Source organism: Malaclemys terrapin, chromosome 8 (assembly GCF_027887155.1).
Source record: "Malaclemys terrapin pileata isolate rMalTer1 chromosome 8, rMalTer1.hap1, whole genome shotgun sequence".
NCBI lineage: Eukaryota > Metazoa > Chordata > Testudines > Emydidae > Malaclemys > Malaclemys terrapin.
The window spans coordinates 38,123,111-38,141,213 of record NC_071512.1 but is presented as its reverse complement, the minus strand read 5'-3'; the positions used below and the strand labels follow the sequence as shown (position 1 = coordinate 38,141,213).

The following is an 18,103-nucleotide window of genomic DNA, read 5'->3' as shown; positions in this document are numbered from 1 at the left end:
TAATCGGTAAATAACTGAGTTCTTTGGTGCTGTTCCTCTGTGTATCCAGATTCGGTAGGTGTGAGTCTGATCTCTCCATTTGGATGTGATATGTAACAGCGGGGCGGAGCTGGCTGTATCTCTCAGTAAATTTCTTTTCCCGATTGGTGAACTGTGGCTCTCAGGGTCTCTACCAATAATTGCACCAACCCAGATAAAACATTAACTAGCTTGTGTGAGGCATGGGGTTTCCCCAGTGTAGATATGCCTGGAATATTCTCATGTTCTGCATTTTTAAAATACGAACACCGTAATCAATATACATAAACACACATGGAGATATGGAAATGAGTAAACTTATATTTATCCCAATGGCTTGATTTCATTTTTATAATTGTAAGAGACATCCCAAGTAGGCTTAGTCTTGCGAGAGGCATTTCATCACGTGTGCTCATCTAATGAGTGAAGTATTCTGCATCAGCAAAGAGAGTTCACTAAAAGTGAAACCTTTGCAGCCGGTTCCTCTGAACCTTACCCGACGCTGAGATAACTAGGTTCATATTCTGTGGCCTGCGTGCCATGCTAAAATGGCGGGTAGGCGTGAGGAAGGCGTTGATTTGAGAACTGACTGATTTTCTGTTTCTTTATAAACTATTACCGTTTCTCTTTTCTATCCCTTTCACCCAATAAACTTTTCCCTTCAGTGCCTTTTAACTAGAAGTTCTCACTGTTTCTACCAACACTGGTTCTTGACTCATTAGAGGACTGTATATATTGTGTACGGACTTTTTCTCAGAGGTAGGGTGACACCATTTGTGCACATATCTTGTTGAATGCCCCGGAGTGCTTTGACACCACTCACTGATTGCAGGAGATCAAGTTGCCATTAAACATATCACGTCATATACTAGGTCAACAGCACCTTGACGGATCATCATGCACATTGGTTAATGACACCTAATAAAATAGACCGTTGTGATTCCTGACTTTACTGGAGTTGACTGACTGAGAAGATTGCCTTAGAAGCTGTAACCAGACACTCATTTTGATTTCTGAATCTCACAATAAGAAGGATTCATCCTGACTGGTGGGTTAGTGAAAGGGGGTGGGGAGAATTTTGGCTCCCACCAAGACAATTCTCGTGAGAGGTATACTGGAATCACTCATGTCACTTAAATAGAGAAAGTAGTCAGCGCCGTGAAGATAACATGGAAAGATCTTCTGCTCTGCTCAGAATTGTGTGAATATTCTATGTAAACCCCTCAGACAGTAGAAATTTTGTCCCACCAGAAATGCTTCCCGAGACAAAACAGGTACCTTAGAGGCTTGTGATCTGGAAAGAGACAGGTCACATTTCTACCTACAATATTCAGTCTGATTATACCCAACAGTTTCATGAATTACTATCAAAGGGGAAAACAAACCAACTTTGGTGAAATAAGATATTCTTGTAGTCCTGCAACATTTTTGCTCTCTTCTACACAGGTTCTAATTCACACCGAGGGTTTCGCAAGGGGGAATGCCACTGGTGAAATCGAAAGTGCTTACAGATGCATGCATACACCTGCTGGGATGTAATTCATTCCAGCAAATGAGAATGGTTTTGGTAACTTAATGAATTAATCCACTCAAATGGTGGGAAAGCAGCAGTCCTCTGACAGAGAGAAGGAGAAAACTCTTGCGCCAGAGTCCTCACAGAATGGCCATGGATACCCTTTGCACCTAGGAACAATAAAATGGATGTGACAGCTAATGAGTATTTATCCAGGTGGTAAATACATTGGGAACACAGGAAGTGGAGCGGGGAGAAATCTACCAACTAAAAAAATTAAGAGGAAAAGATTTGCCACTATTTGAGTCCCTTGGAAAGTCTGATCCAATGTGAGTTAGTAACACCGGGAGTGTACACGTTAGGGCGAACTACAAGACACGGTACCAAGTTTCCAGAGGACCCCTTTGCTCTTTTTGCTAACCCTACTACTCATATCCAGCCACAAACAGACATTACAATACCAAGAGAAACAAATTTACAACGTCGTACCATAAAGACCTCTACAGTTGATGAATGTAAAAGATGATGAGAAAAACGTTGATAAAGTAAAACAAAATTTCTTAACTAGTATTTTCAACAGCGTACACTACCCTGCTTCCTCCCTAAATCGTTCTTATTAATAGAAAAGTGTTTGTTTTAAATTTAACCAGATTATACTGTTGTAAAAATTTTAACATCAATGCACAAACTCACCGGAGGAATGTTGTCCTTCTCAGACGTTGGATCATTATTTTTCTTAAATATCATCACAGAGTTCTCAACAGAAAGGGTGGTGTCTCTCACATTACTCTGACGACTGGGATTTAGAAAGTTAGAGTAATTTCTTCCGGAATCTGCAGCTAAACACAGGTTATAGCTATATGGTAAAGTCCCATCGCAGTAGTTTGGTGGGAATCCAGGACCCGCCTTGGAATAATGATCAGAACCGAAACATTGCAAAACTGGTAGATTCCTTGATCTTCGCAATTTCATCACAATGGCCAATGTAACTGTCAGAAGGAATAAAAATGAGATCGAGGCTAAAGCCAACACCAAGTAAAATTGTAAATCAGACTGAGGTGCCGAGTCACCCGATTGGTCGCTCATTTCCGGAAGAGCCTCTTGGAGGTTCTCAGCAAACACCAGGTTGAGAGTCACTGTGGCGGAGAGAGGCGGCTGCCCGTTATCCTTCACCAGGGTGACCAGCCTGTGCTTCACAGCATCTTTGTCCGCAAAGGCGCGGGCTGTCCGGATCTCCCCGCTGTGCAGCCCCATGCTGAAGAGCGTCGGTTCCGAGGCCCGGAGCAGATGGTAGGAGAGCCAGGCATTGTGTCCTGAGTCAGCATCCACCGCCACCACCTTAGTCACCAGATAACCTGCCTCGGCCGAGCAAGGGACCATCTCGAACAAGGCGGAGCCATCGGCTCCCAGGGAAGGGTACAGAATGCGAGGGGCGTTATCATTCTGATCCAGAATAAACACCCTGACGGTGACATTGCTGCTGAGAGGCGGGGACCCGCCGTCTTGGGCCTTCACTTGCACTTCAAACTCCCGGAATTGCTCGTAGTCGAAGGAGCGCTGCGCATAGATCGCTCCGGTCTGGGAGTTAATGGAGATGTAGGAGGAGAGAGGCAGCTCCTCGAGGTTGCTGCTCAGGATGGAGTAAGTGAGTCGGGTGTTCCGGTCCAGATCCCGGTCTGAGGCTTCTACACTGAAAATAGAGGCCCCGGAGGGATTGTTCTCTGGCACATAGGCGGTGTAGGAAGGTTTCTCAAAGACAGGGGCGTTGTCATTGATATCCGAGATCTGCAACAGGATGGTTTTCTGGGTGGAGAGGGGGGGAGAGCCTTTGTCTGTGGCTGTGATTGTGATATTGTACTCCGGGGTCCTTTCTCTGTCCAGGGTGCTGTCTGTGAGGAGTTTGTAGTAATTTTTAGAAGACAAGATTATTTTAAAAGGAGATTCCTCTTTAATGCGACAGTTGAGCTTGCCATTTTCTCCAGCATCCTTATCGTATACATTCATCAGAGCTATCACTGTCCCAGGCAGAGAATCTTCGGGAATGGGACTGTACACAGATGTAAGTGTTAGCTTGGGGGAATTGTCATTTTCATCTGTAATATCTACTTCAATTTTGCTATGGCCAACCAGTCCTCCTCCATCTTTGGCTTCCACACTAAGTACATAACTATTTGCCTCTTCATAATCAATAATACCTCTAGTTGTAATGCTTCCGTTTCCGGGATCCAGTGAGAATAACTGACGAACACTATCTAGTATATTGCTGAAAGAATATGTGATTTGTGCATTGAAACCTGCATCCATATCAGTGGCTTTCACCTGAAGAACTAACGAGCCCTTTGGTAGATTTTCCCGCAGTCGGATTTTGTACACTTTTTCAGTGAATGTGGGAGGATTGTCATTGGCGTCAGTAACATTAATCCTAATCTGAACCGTCCCAGTTCTTACTGGATCTCCCCCGTCCACAGCTGTCAGGATCAAGAGGTGGGAACTTTGCTTTTCACGATCTAAAAGTTTCTCCAACTCTAACTCAGCGTATTTATTTCCATCCTTGTTCTCTTTCACTGTCAAGATAAAATACTGGTTGGAGCTGAGCTCGTAATTCTGTAGCGAATTATTCCCAACATCCGAATCCAGAGCATTTCCTAGGGGAAATGTTGCTCCTGGCAAGGTGGACTCACTTATTTCTAAATCAACTGAATTTTTGCCGAAGCCGGGTGCATTATCATTTATATCCTTGATTGCGACATTCACATGAAAAATATTTAATGGATTTTCAACCACGGCTTCTAAATTTAGGACACAAAGCAATGTTTTCCCACACATTTCCTCTCTGTCTATTCTATCGTTTACGTACACATTACCATTTTCTGTACTGACTCTAAAATACTGTTTTTTTGCCGTAGAGACAACTCGCAGTTTCCTGTGTTGCAGTTCTTTGATATTCAGTCCCAGATCCTTAGCAAGATTCCCCACAAGAGACCCCTTTCCCATTTCTTCAAGAATTGAATAATAGACCTGCTCTGAGACCGCACCGCACAACAAAAAGAATAACAAGGGGAACAGTACTTGCCATCTGAATCCGCAAGGCTTCTCTCTGCACTGTAATTCCATCCTGCTCACCACAGCTCTGCTGAATTTCTAATCGGATGTATTCTGAAGAGAATCCAATATTGTATTTTGTATATTTCCGTGAGAACGAAAATTCCGCGTTAATGAGGAGTACTGAAAATCAAATTATCTTTCTGTTTTCATATCATTTTCCAGAGGGGTGATTTCTCCGTTAAGCAATACTGAGTGAAATTTCTCCCGGCCGTGTCTCTTCTCCGATCTGCGCTGTGTGTCTGGCAATCACACTGCAGGAAGCTCCAAATGATCTTCAGCAGCAGCTCTGTCATGGCACTGGCCAACAGCGGCACTCTGAGTCTCGGCCTTAGAATTGCAGCTAGACTGATCTAATAAAAAAGTTCGTGAATATCATAGACTGTGCAGAATAAAAATGTCTTTCTCCATGTACATTTAAAATGTAAAACTTTAGTCAAATGAATCTTTCCATTCCCTGGTAAAATAATATCTTACTCAGAAGCCAGATAGATGTTGTAAATAGGTGGCTTAAATTTGTACTTCACGTGTTTAATTTGAGGTTTATCTATGTTACTGTGTCCCTTATCCTATAGTTATTTATGTATTCTAGAATTCTGTGGAAAAGTGTTAAAAAGTAATGCGAGAGAAAAAGAGAGAGACAGAGAGAGACATCTTTATCAGATCAGACCATAGCCCCTATCCATTCTCCATTCTTCCAGATCCTAGATGTGACAGAGCTTCTTTTGTTAACATCAGTATAATGAGGCACACTGGGAAAGTTGTAATTAGTCCTATTATGGTACCACTTTTTTGTAAATCCTTTCCCATGATTAAGCTTGAAACCCAATCGCTATTTACTAACAGAAAGTAAAGGTTGTTGTAGCCCTGTTGGTCCCAGGATATTAGCAAGACAAGGTGAGTGAGTTAATATCTTTTATTGAACAAACTTTTGTTGGTAAGAGAGGCAAACATTCGATCTTACACAGAGCTCTTCTTTGGTCTAATAAAATATATTGCCTCACCTACCTTGTCTCTCTAACAGAAAGAAAGGCATAATCCTAAATGTACCCAATCAAGAAAAATATAATGCAATCTTTAATGTATAAATCAAAATAGGATATCATTTCTGATAAAAAGTAAAGACTGAAGATTTACACCAAGCCAATTACCATCCTTTTTAGTTCCTATGCACAATTTAAAATATTTTCTTAAAATTCATGGATAATTCACAACAATTTCAAAGTCTCAGCATTAAACAGTAGGAAAATCACAGTCATCCTAAAACTGCCAATAGTCTTGCAGATCTGGGCTAAAAATTGTCTCCACTTGGGACTCTTATCTTCCAAAATCGCTTGCAAATTTTTGGTCCTTCCACTTGTGGAAATGGAGAAAGAGATAAAGGGAATTGAACATAGAGATCTTAGTTTTGTCTCTAGGAATAGAGCAAGAGTCAGGCTAACAAAGTCGGGCTGACACTGACTCCAATAGCGAGACTTGAAAGTAGGGTCTAGGCAGGTAGAAAGCGAGAAAGCGAATGGGAACAGACAGTAAGAGATACTGTTTTGACCTTGTGTTAGATAAGAATGGAATGTAGACTGTAGCAGAAATTAAGGAGAAAAGTGAGATATCAGGAAGAAATATATATAACAAAATACAGCTGTTGCTCATTATTGTAGGTAAGGAAAGGTTTAAAAGCTTGCTTAATTGTTTATCTAAGGAGACCTGCCCCTGTGTACTCTCCTGTGCATTTGCAATTGCTCAAAAATAAAGCTGCCTCTGGCTTGTTGCTTCAAACTCAGAGTGAGGACTCGTTTTTCTCCGACACGCTCAATCACCATCATTATTATCCTACATATTGGTAGTAACAATAGTAGTAGTAGTAAAGAGTGACATGCATTTTACAGGGCAAATAAAAGATAGTCAGTTCCATTGAGCTCTTACAATTTAAGCATAGACAACTGAGCATTAGCACACCTAACTTTTAGGCACCTAGAAAATCACTGGGATTCAGGAAGTCTGAGTTTGATGCCTAACTCCCTCTACAATGAATGGTGATTCATTCATTCATTCAATAGGCACCTCAGAATGGGATTCACAAAAGCCAGCATGCAGGTGGCTCCTAGCCTAAAATAGCCGATGGGGGATGCCAAGAGGAGGAGATAGGCCCTAAATCCCTGCTTCCTTCCTCTGCTTGGGATTCTTAACTGCAAACCCTCTGGAGTTAGGGGCCTTTACCACAGCAAGAACCTGTGTGGAGGGGAAGGAAGAGGGAATGAGGAGAAGAACCTGAACATCTCTCATAACTTCTATCCTAGTGATTAGGGTATTCAGCTGGGATATCTGAGACGCTCAGTTCAAGTTCTCCTTCCAGCGGAGGGGTAGAATGGATTTGAATTGAGATCTACTACCTTTCAGGTAAGTGCCCTAGCCATTGAGCTATAGGACATTCAGAGGTGGGTCTCTCCTGGTGAAGCTGTGCCACTGTGGGCAAATAATTTTAAAAAGTCATCGGAGTAAGGGGACTAGCTCCTGGGTCGTCCTCTTCACAGATGAGTGCTTTAACCACCAGGCTACAGCCCCATTTGCATGCTTGCTCTGGCACAACAATTCTTTCATTATTTAATCCACAGTTGAACAGCTCCAACAAGGGAGACTGAAGGAACCCCAAATCAGAATGGCCTACAGCCCAGTGGCTAAGGCACTCATCACAGAGGTAGCACACAACTATCTTTTCTCCCTATCAGCCAGAGAGGGGACCTGAACCAGGGATCTCCTCCATTCTAGTTGAGTACTTCAACTACTGGGCTTAAAGCATTCAGAGAAGTTCTCCCCCTTCCTCCCCCCGTGTGTAAGCTTTTCTACGAGAGCCTGGTCTGGTAGGTGCTCTCGGAGCCTGCCTACCGAATTGTGCCCTGTAGGCAACTTAAGCAGAATAATACCTATCTTTTTCCAGTGCTCTGAGGCTTAGGCGCCCAGACATCTCTTGTGGGGCTGAAGTGTGCATAGTTAGAAGCAGAAATATAGGCACCTGGGGAGATTTTACTGAAAACATTTAGATGCCCAACAATTTTAAGCACCCACAAGGTTCGGGGGCAGTTGAGTGGGGACTTTGTGAATCCCAGTGTGGCCTGATTCTGGGATGTAGGCAACTAGAGTGGAAGTTAGGTGCCTACATAATTTTGTGACTCTAGCCCCTAATCTATAAGACTCTCAGGCCCAAATTCAGCACCATACCTAAGGGTGCCTACTTGAAGCATCTGAACATACTAAAAAGTAGGCATATGTTTACATACCTTTCTGAGTCACCTCACAGACTCACATCAGAGCCCATCTACTCATCTATGACCCAAAGGATAATTAGGGAGAAGTTTTCAGAAGTTAGAGGCAAAGCAATTTCTGTGCTAGGTAAGAGACTATGGAAGATACCACAAGGAGAGATCAGAAACACTCTTCGTTTTACTTTTCTATTCCAGAATTCAGGAAAGCACCTGTTAATTTTATATTAATGGGATTTACGAATATGTTTAAACACGTGATTAAATTCTCTCCGGAAATGGGGCCCTAGATTATGGTGTAAATCAAAGATTTTTGCAAATGCATACCCACAATAACAGGAACATTATGAGGAGGAAGGAAGGAAATGTATACAATGGGATGTCAAGAGCAGACTCATTCTAAGGAAATTAATTAATATATTAACTAATTAATTGATTGATTTTTCTTAAGGAGTAGAGAGAGATTGTGAAAAATTGTTCAATTAAAAATATGATTTATGTCCGATTACATTTTTAAATCTAAAAATTAATGCTTGACACAACTTCCTAGAATGCCAGCCAGTATTTTGGGAAGCACAGTTGAGATTTACACACACAAACATGTAGGGTTTTTTAGTACATTGAAAGCTAAGATTTAAACGGAAGTCAAAATTAAAAACAAAACCATGAAACCTACCTGGCTGATGACTTGACCTTCTTTATTAATATATGAATCTTCTGCAATTAAAAGAGGCCCTAATTTCTCAGAAGGATGCTGACCTATCAGAGTATTGGAACAACTTCCACTAGGAAATTTCCACTGTCTCTTTCTGGAGTCCGTGGTTAGAGAAACCTCATGTGAGTAGGAGTGAAGAAAAGCTCTGACTCCATCGATCCCCACAAACTGCGAGACGGGAACTCCACTGAAAGTCACACTCGAGGAGTTAAACAGCGGCGAGTTTCTCCACCTGCAGAGCCTCAGGGCCAGTAACACTATGATAAAGCAACAGAGGGTCCTGTGTCATCTTTGAGACTAACAGAAGTATTGGGAGCATAAGCTTTCGTGGGTAAGAACCTCACTTCTTCAGATGCAAGAAGACTTCTGTTAGTCTCAAAGGTGCCACAGGACCCTCTGTTGCTTTTTACAGATTCAGACTAACACGGCTACCCCTCTGATACTTGACACTATGATAAAGGTAAAGAACAAGCAGGAAACGGAAGCCACAGCGATCACCAGAGGCTGGACTGGGGGTCTACAGGAGCTGAGAGGCTGCTTAAATCGGAGAGGATGTCGGAGATGCTGTCAGCCATCATCACCGTGACAGTGGCCGTGGCAGAGAGAGGGGGCTGCCCGTTGTCCTTCACTAAAACCACCAGACTTTGCTTGAGCGCATCTTTGTCGAGAAAGTAGCGCGCTGTCCTGATCTCGTCGCTGTGGAGTCCCACAGAGAAGAGCCCCGGCTCTGTAGCCTTCAGCAGCTGGTAGGAGAGCCAGGCGTTCTGTCCGGAGTCTGCATTCACCGCCACCACCTTAGTGACCAGGTAACCCGGCTCGGAGGAGCGAGGGGCCAACTCCACTCCCGTGGAACCATCGGTGGGAAAGGAGGGGTGTAAAATGTGTCATTCTGATCCAGTATAAAGAGAGTGACGGAGACATTACTGCTGAGAGGTGGGGAACCCCCATTTTGAGCCTGCACTTGGAACCGAATCTCCCGGAACTGTTTGTAATCGAAGGAGCGAAGAGCGTAGAAAGCCCCAGTCTCGGAGTTAATGGAGATGTAGGAGGAGAGCGGAGCTTCCTGGATCTGACCGTGGGTAGAGTAAGTGACTCTGGCATTCTCCCCCAGTCGAGGTCATTTGCCTTTATCACGATTATGGAAGCGCCTTTTGCATTATTTTCCAGGATATAAAAGGCGTAGGTTGTTTGGCTGAAAATGGGCGGGTTGTCGTTTTTGTCTAATATCTTCAGTAGGAGGAAGGTGGTTGTAGCGATGGGAGGAGTGCCTTGATCAGTGGCTGTGATAGTTATATTGTAATCCGAGATCTGCTCCCTATCCGGGGCTCTGGAAGTCTCCAAACTGTAATAATTATCAAATGACTTCTGTAATCGAAATGGGAGATTATCTGGGATAGAGCACGTGATCTCACCATTAACGCCGGAATCTCGGTCTTGTACATTTAAAAGGGCAATTACCGTTTCAGGAGGAGAGTCTTCAATGATTCCTCTGCGAAGAGATGTTACAGTAATCTGCGGGGCATTATCATTTGCATCAATGACTGTTAACAAGATTTTGGCTCGAGACGATAATCCACTCCCGTCCTGAGCTTGTACTTCCATTTCATGTATTTCAGAGTCCTCGAAGTCCAGATTCCCTACAACTAATATGTCTCCCGTCCCATAATCCAACTGGAATATATGGGCAGTTTTGTCCTCTATTTTTCTGAATGAGTATGTTACCTCTGAATTAATTCCTTCATCTTGGTCAGTGGCGTTTATTGTAAGCACCAGGAAACCGTCAGGGTCATTTTCCATAATAGCCACTTTATAGACAGACTGGCTGAAAACTGGCGCATTGTCATCCATCCATAACAATAACTCTGATTTTCACAGTGCCAGATTTGACTGGATCTCCGCCGTCTGCAGCTGTAAGGATTAACTGATGAATTTTCTCTTCTTCCCTGTCCAATAATTTTTCAAGAACCAGCTCTGCATATGTGCCACCATCAACTGCCGTTTGCACATCCGGAAAGAAGTGTTTTTTTTTTTACTAATTTGGTAGCTTTGGCGGGAATTGAGTCCCTTATCTGGATCCCGAGCCTCCGGCAAAAGAAAATGCTCCCCCTTTCCCGTGGTTTCAGTTATTTTTAACTCCAGTTCCTCCACTGGGAAACTCGGCGCATTATCATTAATATCCGTTATTTCGACTTCAACCGCAAAAAGCTTCACTTTATCCTGAACAAGAATCTCAAAATGTAATAAACACTTCTCTATCCGGCCACAGATCTGTTCTCTGTCTATTCTTTCGCTAATATATAAATGTCCATTGTTTAAACTGAGAGCAAAATATTACTTCATACCTCTGGAAATTATCCTGACTCCGCGGTCTGAGAGCTCCTTTAGATCCAGTCCCAGGTCCTTTGCTGTATCCCCCACGAAAGAGCCTTTCTGCATTTCTTCAGGAATTGAATAACGAATCTGTCCAGAAATTGTACCCCAGAATGTCACAATTATGAAGAAAAGCGGGACTCTTATTTTGCAATCCCAGCTTCTTTCTTTATCCGCCATTTCCAAATCACTGGGATATTTTCCCATCCTATTGATTACATTGCTCTACAGCCAAAATGCTTCTGAGATAAATGTAGTCAAATTTTACTAATTCTGGGTCACTGAGAACGAAAATGATGCTTAAAATTGTTGATTGGCTCTAGTTTTCAATATATGCTATTGGGTCAGTATATACGATCCTTGACTTGGGAATGGCGGAGGATAAGTGAGTTATAAAGGGAAGGTATCTCAATTTAAACCAGAAATGACTAAAATACATCTTTGCCTGGATCTATGAATAAATCTATGACTGGGTTTGGACAGTACTTGCTTTTTAGGCAAAACAATGAATGATGCAATCTGAAGCTGGTATTGAGTCATACATGATATGAATTGCATCATGTTATTCCTAGAAGTCATGGATGATGCAATCATAACGAAGCTTGCATCACTCTGCTGAACAAATTGCTCTATATCAACTCTAGAAATCATACAGTGTCCTGCTCTCTTATTTGTCAGTGTTTGATTTTGCAAAGGGACACATTTCTGTTTAGCCAAAGTGAGCAGAGATGCCTCGTACTTGTGTGAACAGTGCAGATAACTTCTGCTATGTTTGTGGTGAAGTGACTTTTGCATCACAAAAGCGCACTATAATCACTATGGTTAAGAAAGCCTATCACCTTTATTTTGGCTGCAAAATTGGAGATTAGGACAAGAGGTGGGCCCCACACATATGCTGCAACACTTGTGCAACAAATCTTCGCCAGTGGTTGAACAGGAAAAGGAAATCTATGCCTTTTGCAGTACCAATGATTTGGAGAGAGCCAACAGATCATACCAGCAATTGTTACTTCTGCATGGTGCCTCCAGTTGGGAAAGGTGTGTCAAAGAAGAAAAAGTGGACTGTGCATTATCCAAATATTCCATCAGCTATACGCCCAGTACCCCACGGAGAAGGACTGCCGGTTCCTGATGCACCAGAATCATTCTCACTTGAGTCAGACGAGAAAGAGGAAGAGGATGAAACTTCTGGTCCTGAACCATCAATGTGACAGGACCCACATTTTCTCCCATCCTCCTCCTCTGAACCACACCTCATAACACAAGGTGAACTGAATGACCTTGTCAGGGATTTGGAACTATCCAAGAGTAAGGCAGAGCTGTTGGGCTCCAGACTACAGCAGTGGAATCTCCTGACAGGTGATGTTAGGGTTTCCATGTTCCGTGACCGTCAAAAGGATCTTGTCCCATTCTTCTTCATGGAAGGTGATCTTGTAGCCTGCAACAACATCGATGGTGTGATGGCAGCCCTCAACATCATTCATGATCCAGATGAGTGGAGACTGTTCATTGATTCATCAAAGACGAGTCTTAAAGCTGTTTTACTGCATAATGGCAATGTTTTGTCATCAATTCCAGTTGGTCATGAAGTTCATATGAAGGAAACCTATGACAATGTGAAACAACTTTTGAGGTGCATAAACTATGACCAACATCAGTGGGAGTTTTGTGGCGATTTGAAGGTTGTTGCTCTCTTTCTTGGTCTGCAGACTGGATACACAAAGTACTGCTGTTTTCTCTGTGAATGGGATAGTCGTGCAAGAGATTCCGGCTACATCAAAAAAGATTGGCCGCTCCGACAGTCATTGGAGCCTGGGAGGAAAAGTGTTCAGCATCCACCACTTGTTGAATCAAGGAAGATTTTGTTACCACCCTTATGCATCAAGCTGGATCTAATGAAGAACTTTGTCAAGGCCATTGACAAAAAACAAGCAGCTTTCAAGTACCTCCGTGGAAAATTTTCAAGGTTAAGTGAAGCTAAGATAAAGGAAGGTGTCTTTGTTGGTCCTCAGATTCGTGAACTTCTTCGAGATGATGCATTTGACCATGCACTGCGTGGAAAGAAAAAGACAGCATGGAAAGCCTTCCAGTTAGTGGCAATAAATTTTCTCGGAAACAACAAGGCAGACAACTACAGGTTGTTGGTGGAAAACCTCCTCAAGGCATACAAAAGCCTTGGTTGCAACATGTCACCAAAGATACATTTTTTGCACTCTCATCTAGATTTTTTTCCACCGAACTGCGGAGCAGTGAGCGACGAGCACGACGAGCGATTTCACCAGGACATTGAAACAATGGAGAAATGCTATCAGGGCAAATGGAGCCCATCAATGCTTGCAGACTATTGCTGGACAGTGACAAGAGATGCTCCATTTAATGAATACAAGAGACAAGCCAAGAAGCACCGAGTAGACACTGAATAGGACTAAACTATGTACATAATAGTTTTTTGCCTTTTGTTTCATAATAAATTTTATTTATATAACCCTTTTGCTGATTTTTAAAGTGTTACATAAACAGGACAGGTGAAATATTATCATGTAAAGCAACCATAAACACATGAAAAGACCTAGGTTTACAATTTATGATTAAAACTCTACTATCTACACTAATACATAGACATAAAATGTAAAAACTTAAATATCTTAGAAACAGTAGCCAATCAGTTGTTTTAATTGTCATAGTTGAATTCAGCACATCAAAATACATAATAAATAGCACATTTTATCTCTGAAGCAGACGACTTCTCAAAAATTGTAGACCAGTGTTATATATATTTCCCCAGATATACAGGGATGGTTCGGAAGCTACAAGCATAAAAACCAAATCGGTCCAAATCAGCGAAGAACTAGAAGCACTCACCTATCTTCCTCTTTTCTACTCAAAAGCAATCAGTGTGGATCTGATCTCTTTTGCTGTGCTTTGTAACAGCGGGGCTGGGCTGGCTGGATCTCTCATTACAGTTCTCTGTCTTATTGGGCTAACAGCGGCGCTCAGAGTCTCAACCAATAACTGCACCAACTCAGATGCTACATTAACTGGATATCTATTTGTGTGCTAATTTAATCTTTGTCTCACTCACTGTGTATCCTAATTTCCATTACAGTTTTAAAGGTATCATACTCGGGAGCTCCAAGTGACAGACCTGAGAGGTTCCAAAAAGTGAACTGCGAAAAGTGAAAACCCTCAGCTCAGGGGGCTAGACTAGATGGCCCCGCGAGGTACCTTTCAGCCCTACACTTTCATGATTCGATGATTGTTTGAAGGCAGAAGATGGAAAACGTACACTGCGCCGAGGTAATTCTTTTAATTTTCCCGATTCAAGAATTGACTCAAAAGTCTCCATTTGAAAAAAAAAAGTGTGTGTGTGTGTGTTCGGGCTCCAGAAATGTCTAACATTTCAAAAAATATTCACGTTTTTCTAAATGTAGTTAGTATAAACAGTCCAGAAGATAAAAAAAATCGTTGGCAATGAAAAGTGAGAAGATTTCAATCTGATTTAATTTAAGGCAGCTTTATACTCATGTTACCCCATTGACTGCTGGTGTAGTAAATGAGATCAGATATAGGCTCAGAATTTCTGCTGCCCCTTTCTACCTGGCAATAAATTATCATAAGGCGTTATTAACTACAACATTGTGTTTCTTTTACAGCACTAATGAAAACCAATCAACCAACCAACAATCTGAGGAATTAATTTCCGTGAGAGATTGTGGAAAGGGAGTAACATTTACTTTCCCTTAAAGGGGAATATTGTTTTGTGAGCAAAGTATAATACAATTACATTTATAAAATATTATTTCGAAGTTTAATCATATAAAGTTATATTAAATACATCTTAGATGTTTGTCTGTAAATGTAGACTTATGCTTTCATCTCCACAGAGTATTGGAGACACAGTGGATATTTAATAACAATAATTTCAAGTTATGTGGGTTGTTACAGAATTGCTATTCTGGACATATATATGTTAAATCATTTTTTCCGATTATCGTTTTTCTAGAGTGCCTTTACCTTACACATGTTTTAGTTTTATAAATATATTATTTGATAGCTTAGATGATCATTTTTATTAATTTTACATATATAAAATTAGTGCAGGTCAGATTTATTTCTATCAACTCATTTCAAGTGTACGTTTGTGATAGTTACATTATAATCCGAAACCTGCTCCCTCTTCAGGGCTCTTGTCCGTCACCAAACTGTCATAATTTTCCAATTACTTCGGTAACCAAATAGGAGATTGCCTGAGACATAGCGCGTGACCTCACTATTCTCTCTCAGTTGCTCTCGTATTTTTAACAGAGGGATTACTGTCGCCAAAGAAAAGTCGTCGGCGATGGAACAAGAGAAACGTGATCGCAACGATCTTGCGATCCGTTATCTTGTTCTTCAGTCACCTTGCCCAGAGCAGATAATTCTCTCTGGGTTGCATTTTCATTTCACGTAATTTGGATTCCCCAAAATACAGATTCCCTCTATTTCATATTTCTTCCCTTCTTGTTTTCATATGGAAGATTTATGAAGCCTTGGTGATTTACTGTATGAATATGATATCTCTATTTAATGTTCATCCATATAAGCGGTGCTTGCTCTGACCAACAGGGACCCATTGCGCTCATTTTCACAAGCATTAATTTTGTAGAAAGATTTATTTTTAAAAGGGAGCCTTTGCTTCCAGCAAAGTAAGGAGGATATTTTCCAAGCCAGACCTGACTGGAAGAATACTTTGAGAATACGCTATTTTTCCTCTAACCGGACTTTATTCAAGTACCATTTCTGAATATTTTGCATGATCTGCTCTGTTTTTCACACTTGAAGTGAAACGTTAAATGCTGAAGGAATAGCCGGTAAGAGCGTTAACTCCTACCAGCCCAGCAGAATAAACCATACTCCTGGGCTGTAATTTTGTTTTTATTTTAAAATTATATAGTAGATAGGAGAACTGTCATTAATATGTTATAGCAACTTCAAGTGCATAAAGTTTCATTGTATTCTGCACAAGCACTTCACAACTGAACAGGCGCTTCGGTATTCTGCCACAGAACTGCTCTCGATCTACTCCTCCTGTGATACTTATAAGACCAAAACAAAATATCTAGTTTGCTGTCTGGAAAAAACACGATCCCTGGGATTCATAATTCTCATTTATCCCCGGCCAGATTCTTTGCAACATTTTCTACAAAAGAGAGAAAGGTGATTTTCCAGGAATAGAATAGTGGAACTCCCAGATATTCCTACTCGTTTTTTCTCTACATTTGCTTTATATAGAACTCTGTGCATAGGAATTATTCAGAAATCGCAAATACTTAATTTAAAGAAATGATGGGCTCAGTTCTTCCATTGAAGTTGTCTTTCTATTTACCTACTTGCCGAGGAAAGGATGATGTATCTCTCTTTGCCTTTCTTTCTTTGATAAAGCATTCAGTGTCAACCAATAACTGCACATACTTGGAGTAATTGCGAAAGATTTTGAGGCTTTCTGCGTGTGCTAATAATTTTCCTTTCACTCTGTATGCCTTAGTTGTATACCCAAATGCCCATTGACACATGCACTGAAATCAAGATGAAATAATTATGTTTGAAATGTAGAATATATAGTAATGTAAATGAAGGAAAATATTTTCATGATTTCAGGATAAAGTTTAGAGTCTCAGACTGTTTAATGAAACAAAATTATTCCTCTTAGAGAATTAGGAAAGAATACAAAATAATAGAAAATCTTTCTGAATGCTCACTCGAAATTCAGCACGCAAAATATTTTTTCTATTCTCCTTGAGAGATACAGCTCTTTTTATTGAAAAGAAAAACATAAACAAGTTATTTTCAACGCTGAAGAATACCAAGTTTGAGCGTGATGTTGTATATCCACCCACTTTCTAATAAATCCTAACTTTCATCAGTATGTGAGAATAAACATGATATCTTTTATCATTTGGAAAGATAGAAATGGAAAATCTTTCCTACAGGATAAATAGTTATTTTGTTAAAGGTATTTATATAATATATAATACATCATGATGTAAACTGGAACCATACTTCTGATGTACAATCATTTTGATGACGTAACGACTTGCCCTAATGTCGTATCAGTCTACAAATTGAAAGAAAGTTTTTCTCTGAAATCTCTGACGCCTGGTGAATTGCTTCAGAATTCTTAGTTTGTATACAATGGAGATTATTACTCCATCCTCAGCATGCCCAAATGACAAGAAATGGTGCACAATCTGATTCTGAGGCAAATCTTCTCAAATAACAAAAGAAAATAAAAAAGAAAACAAAAATCTGACACTTTGGAATATTTCCCCTTAATTCCATGGGTACTGGAATTGCTCCATACCTGCTGAACTCCATGGCACAGCAAAAGTTAGAATGGCTCCGAGAAAAGGGTATGTGTCCAGAAAGCATACTCCTGTGCCCTATGTTCTATCTAATTGCCTCTGAATGAAATAGGTGTGAGAGAGTTAAATCCCACCATGTACAACTCTGTGGCAACTAGAGTTACAGCAACAAAGGAAACAAACGAACACCGGCTTATGGAATATCAGTAGCAGATACACAGAGGCACAATGATTAGGAAGAACCACAGGAGACAATATCACGATTAATTTTGAAGAAAGAAATAGGATATCTACGGATCACAGAATCCCTGCCAAAACTGTGACTTGCCCTGCAAACAATGGACTGGCTCATGCATGTGCAAATAAAAGGTGCCAGGATGAGCTTTTGATACCACACATGACATCATCCGACCACTTCCCTAAATGCTGGCATCTTATATAAATCCTTCCTGGAGGCAAAGTGATACTAGTAAATGGGGGTGCAGTCCAGAATCTCAGATTAGATGACAACACATAAGAAGGGAGGTAATTCTGATGTGTAGGAAAATGAAAGGTTATTATAGTGGACGTAAATATGTACAAATGCTAGTATTATGCACCCTGTCTCTTAACGTTACATAGAGAAACCTGTTTCTGCAGTGGTTATGTATCCCTGACAACTCTGGAATGACAGGTTTCAGAGTAGCAGCCGTGTTAGTCTGTATCCACAAAAAGAAGAACAGGAGTACTTGTGGCACCTTAGAGACTAACAAATTTATTTGAGCATAAACTTTCGTGGACTACAGCC

The 18,103-nt window shown here is 41.1% G+C and overlaps 1 protein-coding gene and 1 pseudogene across 1 annotated transcript; both read right to left on the bottom strand.

Annotated features, from left to right (window-relative positions):
• Positions 1–2,182: 2,182 nt before the first annotated feature.
• LOC128841916 (protocadherin gamma-B5-like) lies at positions 2,183–4,525 on the bottom strand. The gene has a single exon (XM_054037437.1). It carries the CDS (start codon positions 4,523–4,525, stop codon positions 2,183–2,185), a length of 2,343 nt encoding a protein of 780 aa, XP_053893412.1.
• Positions 4,526–4,782: 257 nt separating this feature from the next.
• On the bottom strand, positions 4,783–11,155 carry LOC128841915 (protocadherin gamma-A4-like; annotated as a pseudogene).
• Between the last annotated feature and the right edge of the window lie 6,948 nt (positions 11,156–18,103).